The 8,094-nt window shown below is 31.8% G+C and overlaps 1 protein-coding gene across 1 annotated transcript; it reads left to right on the top strand.

Moving 5' to 3' along the window:
• Positions 1-1,023: 1,023 nt before the first annotated feature.
• LOC149554657 (late embryogenesis abundant protein At5g17165-like) lies at positions 1,024-3,333 on the top strand. The gene is made up of 2 exons (XM_089828718.1): positions 1,024-1,157; positions 2,746-3,333. The coding sequence occupies exons 1-2, from the start codon at positions 1,078-1,080 to the stop codon at positions 2,996-2,998; spliced, it is 333 nt and encodes a 110-aa protein (XP_089684844.1). The 5' UTR covers positions 1,024-1,077; the 3' UTR covers positions 2,999-3,333.
• The last annotated feature ends 4,761 nt before the right edge of the window (positions 3,334-8,094 follow it).

Genomic DNA, 8,094 nt, shown 5'->3' with positions numbered 1-8,094 from the left:
TGTTATAACTATTATTCATTATATTAAAAGTTCATTAAAAGTGGCACTATCTTTGGAGATTTCGAACTTCAATATTAAAGGTGATTCTCAGATTGTTACTTCAGCATTGTCTTCAAAGAAGATTGTTAACAAGGATATTCAGTATGTCATAGGTAAAGTTTGGAAGCTACTGTCAAGATCTCAAGAGTTCAAAATCAGTCATTGTTTCACGGAAGCCAATCAATTTGTTGCTTTTTTAGCCAATTCGGGGGCAGGTATGGAGTTTGGTTCCAAATTGTTTGATAGGAGTAATCTATGTGGTCTATTTAAACGTTGTAACCTATTAGCTAAGTTGGCTGATGAACTTGCAACTTCAATGTTTTGACATCTTTTTCAGGCTAGAGTAGCAAATAGTTTTGGTGTATTCTTACACGGATTCATGTGCTATTGTACTGTGATGTATAAATACTGTAATCGAGCAAGGACAGGATGTTTTCTTACTGGCTCTTTCCTCCTTGAACTATTGAACCAGTTTTAGTTTCTTAATAATTTTTTATGATGGCTTACCACTTCTACCTTAAAAAAAAGTTCACTAAAAGTAGTCTAATAACTAGATTAATTCTGCATTTTTATTGATATAATGATATTTGTATCTAAGTTCTAAATCAGTTGTGCAAAGTCCTTGATTATCAAGAGAAAGAATGATGAAATAATATAAAATATATTTTAGATGTCACCTTGATATAACCAATTTTTAACTCTTGCAATATAACAAATTTTACAATATTTCATTTTTACTATCTAAAAACGAAAATCATAAACAAACATTTAAAGATGTACATACAAAGACAACCCAAAAAAAAATCCTAAATTAAAAAACTTAAGATAGAAAAAATTAATATAACCACCCCTGATACTCTTTCCCTAGAAGACAATTCATTTTAAAGACGATTAGGTGAATGTTTAACATAGGTAGGTGGCACTCATGCCCATCTACTTTTTGGGGATTTGAGTTGTATAAAAACTGAACAAAATTTGGAGTGATGAATATGCAGGAAAGCTATTATAGACTGTTTTACCTGATATACAGAGAATTATATGGCTCTCAGTTTGCTGATGCCACGAAGCTCCCTTTTCAAGGCTTGCGGGCTGATCAGCAATTCTATTCCTGCTTCAAGGTACAATTTTGTTTATCTTTTATTCCCATTTAAGACAATATACATTGTAAGGAAAGAAACTGCTGGTAAAAGATTGTTTTAGTTTTGGATCACTGTGCTTTTCATCCCCTATATCTTTGCGATGGCTCATTGGATCCTAATATTGATTCAAACAAATTAAGTACTTGTTAAATGTTTGTTTCATAATATTAAGAATTGGGCATATATTCAATAAATACTCTTATATCTATTGATAGAAATTTCTTCTGTTTAAAATCTTATGTGATCTTGTATCCTTCAGCCTTTTTTTGAATTGTATTCTTAGTATATTATTTATTAATAGAAAAGGACTATTCATCAAAAAAAAAAATTATTCATTAAATTTATGCTCACAGAACTATTTCTTCTAAAAAACTGATTCTCTTTAGCAGTGAAGCAAAAGTTATAAATTAAACTTTATCTTGCATTTCACTACAGATTTTAATTGATGAGTTTGACAAATTGTAGTGTAGTTGCAAATTCTGTCACAACTCAAGAAACAAAAGGTGTACTTTAGTCAGACTGGGATTCATCTCAAACAGAAACACTCATGACAACAACAGATCTGAATTTTGGAAAAACAAGACACTTGTTTTTGGCCCCTCTGGATTTGAGAAACTAATTCTCTTTAACTGTGAAGAAAAATTGTAAATTTAATTTAATCTAGCACTGCATTAGAGATTTCTAATTGATGTATTTAACAATTACAAATTCTCTCACGCCCAAAAAACAATAGAAGTCTACTTTAGTCATCTGAGATTCATCTGAAACAGAATTACTTAGGGCAATAATGAATCTGAATTTTGATAAAAATAAATAATTTTAACATTTTTTTGGCCTCTGGATTTATTGTGGATGCCTTGGAAATTGAGTGGCACTAGGATACCTTTATTAGCCTGCAATCACTGCTCATGAGCTTTAACCTACTCAGATTCTTAATCAATTACTGATATTAAATTATTTTTGATTTATCATCACTGAATGATTGTATTCTGTTTGTAGATTTGATTAAGTGATTATTTTTTACATCAACGTTTTAAATCACACTTGATGATTTATTATCATGAAAGAAAGAAAAATGATAATAGTATATTTGAAAATATTAATATCCAAAATATACACAATCAAATCTTAAAACAACATACAATTATCTCATAGATTATAGAAATCTACATACTCTAATCACTGAATGAACCATCTAATTCTGTTCAAGTACAAGAGTTACAGACTTCCACAGACTATTGCAAACACCAAAGTGCAATTGTATATGTTTAAAACACAGTACAACTGATTAGAATTTCATGAGCATATTGTCTTAACCAAAGTCTATTTTCTACTTCCACTTTATAACTAAAAAACGGGGTCACAAGCAGTTACGAGCTTTGATTGATGTAATTCAGCAAAGATCTTGTAGATTCTGGAATCATAGATGCCATTGCATTATTTTCATATTGTTGACATCCATGAATTTACAGAATCAACTGCACTACAGCAAGGCCAATCAAGTGTATTGATATTCATGTTAAAAGTATGCAATTTATTGACAAACAAGGTATTGTTTTTTTTGTAGGTTTTGTATACATTCATCTGTATATGAGAAAAATGAAGAAGAAGTTGTTGATCTGATAAGGGTTGCAGAGCATACAACGAGTAAGAAGTGGTGGGCACCGCATCCAAAGACAGGTGTGTTTGGTCCTGCCGATGAACAAAATTGGGCAGGTGGAATCCATTGCCATTCTCAAGGAAAGAATGGGGACTCTAGTCTTGATCAACAAGTCTGGTTTAGGCCCCTTGAAGATGTTCAGAGACAACCTTCCAATTGATCAATGAATGCAGGCCTCATAAGTAGATGACTTGAGTGCTTTGTCAAAATCCCAAGTTTGGTATTTGTGTTGAACCCATTTCCACAAGTAATAAGTTTTATTTTGTACTATAATAAGATGTCCTGAGGCAGTTTGGTATTTCCGTAGAGGATCTATATCAAGAATCCAAAATTATGTTCAAGGGGTTTAGCTTAGTTGGTTGAAGCAAATTCTTATTGTAGACATTCTGGTTCAAATACCAAGAGGGACATCTTTGTAGAATTCTAAGTTATGACTCTTAATCTTCTGTTGATTGTATTCATTTAGTTTATAAATTCTACTATGTTTATCATAAACTGACTTCCAATGGCTTGCTAATTCATTCATATCCAACAAATTCGTAAGGGTTTTGTTATGTATCATTACATGTTGTAAGGGATTTTGCCCTGTATCATTAAAAGTTGTCTAGCAGCAGTTTGGATTTTAGGTTGGAGACCCATGTTTACAAGGACGAAGTTATGTATTACGGATTGCCTAGCAGATGGATAGATTTTAGTGGAATTGTATTTAATGTATCATGACCTTTCAATTTCCTACGAAGAAATTGCAGAGTCTAGACATGGTATGATGCATCGATAATGTGTCGTTTTTGTCTGTACATTAATCTGTAAATCACTTGTATAAAGTCTCTGAGTTTAATGAAATTGGTTTGTGAGATAATACCCTCATATGCTTTAATTACCAGATGAGAAGGTCAAGTATTGCATTTGTCTGTATTTTGTGTTTGCTTGATTAAGGGAAGGGAATTGCAATGCAAGGATTCTGTATTTTCTTTATATTCTAGTGTAACATGGTTACATTTATAAACTATCACTTGGATTATTTGTAAACTTGAGAAATTGAGTCATACATTATCTTAGGACAACTGATAGTAAATCTAAATTGTAGATGTGGGTATTTATGCAGTCAAGAGGGCCTAATGGCAGGTTTGACCTTCATATTGCTTAAAAGATTTCATTAAGTGTAAAATAATAATTTTAATGATTTTGAAAGTTGATTACAACTTGCATACAAATTTAACATGTTATGTTACAAAAGAATTTTACTTTTTGTATTCTATTATCTCACATTGTTGGGCTTTGCTCAAGTCTTTCCTTCTCATTTCAATTTCCCAACTTCAATCAGAAGGTATTGGCTAAAACCCAAACTAAACTGTAACACATAACAAGGCATGTTTGAAAAAAAACCTAACTATCCCCTTGGTAAGATATGTGTTTTAATGAGTGTTTAGACATTGCCCAATTAGAATATATTCTTTCATCCATAACATTATTACAAACTTTAAACAACATTTAAGTTCCATAAGTTCATCTTGTATTAGATTGTGAGAGACCTAAACCAACTTGCTAGCATTTAGTAACATAGTTGTACAAGTTCAAAATATTTCTAAACAATAAAACCTTTTCTCAACGTCCCTTGAGAAAGGAAGTTGCAGTTTCAACAAGGCACACCAAAAAAGAAAGACTTTGAAAGTAGAACTAGCAAACACTTTTGTTGTACAATCTCAACAAATTTAAAACTAGCAAACATTTTTGGTGTACAATTCTAACAATCCCAAAACTAACAATCATTTTTGGTGCACAAACCCACCAAGTATTTTAAACTAAAACTAACAACCATTTTTGGTGATTTGGGATTGTTCATGAATTTGGATGTTCCAACATTAAATGTGTTAGATAAGATTTTTTTTAGAGTGTGGGTTCAAAAGATAGATTTAAATGATATAATCAACTTTCTAGACAATGAATTGCATAAGAAAACATTCTATCATTAAATCAAGTGCATTATACAATTTCTTATTTTCTCTTTTCTATTCTATTGATGAGACAAACCTTGTTCTTGTAACATTTAAATTTAGTTGTGTTGACCTTGCAGTTTTCTAATTCTAGCCTTTTTATGTGTGAAACTATTTGGACACTACTCTAATGCATTGACATCCATGTGACATACTATTGTCTCTTGATAGTTTGTTATTTAGTAGTCCTTTTCAACCATTTCACAACATATCACACAACCAAATCAACGAGAAATACTCTAGCACAAATTTGAATGGCTTTCCAATTTTTATATTTTCTTGCTTGTCATTTTAAATCTAAGACACAAGTCTTTCATTCAAGCTATCTATTTTCCATACTTCCAAGCTCTTTACAAATAGTTTATAGCTTTCAAATACAATTGTTTGGCATCAATTCCTCCCATATGAACACTAAAAATACTTTTACAGCCTCCTCTTTAAAAGCTCTAGCATTTTACAATAGCTTATCACTCTTGGCTTATTGAAGCTTGCGTAGTGACATTGGTCTTATTTGCTAAGCTCTTACCTTCTTATTTTCAATTATGTTATTACTTAATCCTTTTGTTTACATTTGGCTTCTTGAAATCTTCATTTGTTTCTAAGACCTCATTTATTTATTCTAGTTTACATTCCTTGTAGTTGCATCTATAGTTTTGGCATTTTTTTTACCATTCTAGATACATGATTAAAACACAACTTTTATTCTATTTTTCATTTCAGCTATGTGTGGAGATTAAAAAATCAAAATAATGATTTGATGATTCATTTTGATTCCCATAGCATACCAAAGATAACCAAAGTTTAATGAGTCTATCATTACCCTTGAGCAATACACTAATATTTTCTATATTTTTTTAATTTCATTTTGTTATATTGGTACTCAATATGCCTTTTCTAACCTTCTATCTACATAGGAACTATTAACTTAAAGATTTTTTTTATGAATAGTTACTCAACTCTAGATATTCTTACTAAAGAATATTTGCATGACATCATCTTCACTATGTTCAATGACAAAGCTCATAGCTTGGACAAATTATCATGTGAGTTCTATAATACATTTTGGGAACTGTGGTTGAATACATTCACAAGGTATGTTTGGATTTTAGTGGGGATTATTTAAGAAACATAATCCATAAAGGAAATAGTAGATTCATACTTGAAAGAAAACAACCAAGAGGAAATAAGAAAATAGTGACATAATTTAAATGTATCTTACCAAATCATTTCCAAATATCTTGCTTTTAAGCTTAGGCAACTCTCCAACTTATGAGACCTAATGAAAATTAGTTTTTCAAGTATAGTACATCCTCAAAAGTTTTACTAATATTTTTGGAAGAAATGGAATGATAATGACATGCTAGGATTTTTCTAGAATCAAAAAGTAAGGAGAGGAGGTAAGAATGTAGGAGATAATGGTTGATTAGCCTTCCAAACATGAGATAATTGTAAGATTGTTTGGCAAGTATGCGAGCAAGTGGAAATTGTGTATGCACTATGTATCTCACTCATTGAGGAGACATAATTAGATGTGGTTTAGAAAGAATACTAAAGTCCTCTAATTGGAGATTTAAGTAAAGTTGATATGATCCCTATAGGTGGGTTACTAGGTAACTAGTTTGATAAAGTTGTTATTCACACTAACCCCCCTAAGTACAACTTAGGGAGTAATATATAATGATAATGACTGTTGGATACAATTGTCTAATTTTGTGTTGTCTTTGATGTTACACAAATGTCATATTAGTTGGCAGACACTGCTTGCCAAGCTCAGTTGATCAACAAGGCAATTTACTATGTCTATCGAGCATTCCTGGAAATTACTCTACGTAGATAGTGCCTACCGAGCTCACTCGAGCATCGAAGGGAAATGTGGCAAAAAGTAGTGTTAACCGAGCTCTCATGGTTAATGAAGGAAAATCAGTGTTTACCAAGTTCACTTGATCTCCAAAGGATTTTTGTAGGTTCGTCATGTTAACTGAGCTTCTGTTGGTTAACACAGGAAATCATTTATGGATCAGTGTTTACCAAGCAGGGTCAACCAATGAAGGATTTTGTTGATTTGAGAAATGAAGTTTAATTATTTCAAGTATTGATTCCAGCCAACTAAGATAATGATTATTGATAATTGTAAGTTGTAATTGGGTTGACTTGACAATTTGTAAGTTATAAATGAAAGGTCAAGTTGAGATTCTAAAGAATATGAGCGAGTATGCAAGTGTATTGATTGTTTGAGAAAGAAAAGTGTGAGAGAATTTGAAGGATGGTCAAATATCCTTGAGGAGCATCAAAGTTTCATTTGACCAAGAAAGATCTAGTGTGAAGTAGAACAGAGATCTGTATCAGCAATTTAGTTGCATCTAATTCAGGTCATTTCATTGTTACTTTCTTATCATTGTAGGAGTGATTCCAGAATCTCTTAGTAAAGTTGGTTTAACAACCATTTGTAAATCCTCTAACAAGGTGACAGTTCCATTGAATTTTTCTAAAGACCTCTTGCAAGGCCACTCCTAATAGGGTGATTAAATCCTCTAACAAGGTCACACCTAACAATGTGTTTTGTAACCTTTAACCAAGTTGGCTCCTAATAGGGCTCACTTCGGAAGAGTGAAAATTAGTAGCTAGTTACTTGGTGGTTTTTCCCATATTGGGTTTCCGCGTTAAATCTAATGTCTCATGTGTTCATGTTATTTCTTTTATGCTTGCATGTTAATCACTTTGAATGTTTAAGATCTGTTAAAGTTAACGTACATTGCATTTACAGAGTTACAAAATTTTAAGTATGTTTACCGAGTGATAGCAATAAATAGTTTTATCAAACATTTAAGGGATCTGTGGATTTATTTTTGTGGTAACTGATTCACCCCCACTCTCAGTTATTCCATCTATATTTCCAAAAAATGATGAGTCCCAACTACTATCCATGGTAGGTATCCATTAAAAAATTTATTATATAAAATAAAGTAAAGAAGAAAACTTGGTGGGGATACAATGCCTCTCCAAGATCTCTACAGCTAGCCCATCTCATCCTTGGATCAGTTGAATATCTATATATCTATATGGAGGGCTCCCTATTTTATATATGGGGATGGAGATAGGGTTGAATATTTTTTTGACCCAACAAGAAATTCTCACTCCTTCCTAGTTGTGATTTGAGTTGATCATTCACTAGGGTCCCTTCCACCCTCACTCCCACCCTATAGTTACAATGAGGTTGAACTATATCTAGTTGGTAGGATGGTTTCTCTCTACTCTATTATCA

The sequence above is a fragment of the Cupressus sempervirens genome, chromosome 5, assembly GCF_028749045.1.
Source record: "Cupressus sempervirens isolate cs-2001-9-10 chromosome 5, ASM2874904v1, whole genome shotgun sequence".
In the NCBI taxonomy this organism is placed as follows: Eukaryota; Viridiplantae; Streptophyta; class Pinopsida; order Cupressales; family Cupressaceae; genus Cupressus; species Cupressus sempervirens.
Note: the sequence above shows the minus strand (reverse complement) of the source record. Positions and strands in the feature narration are given on the sequence as shown.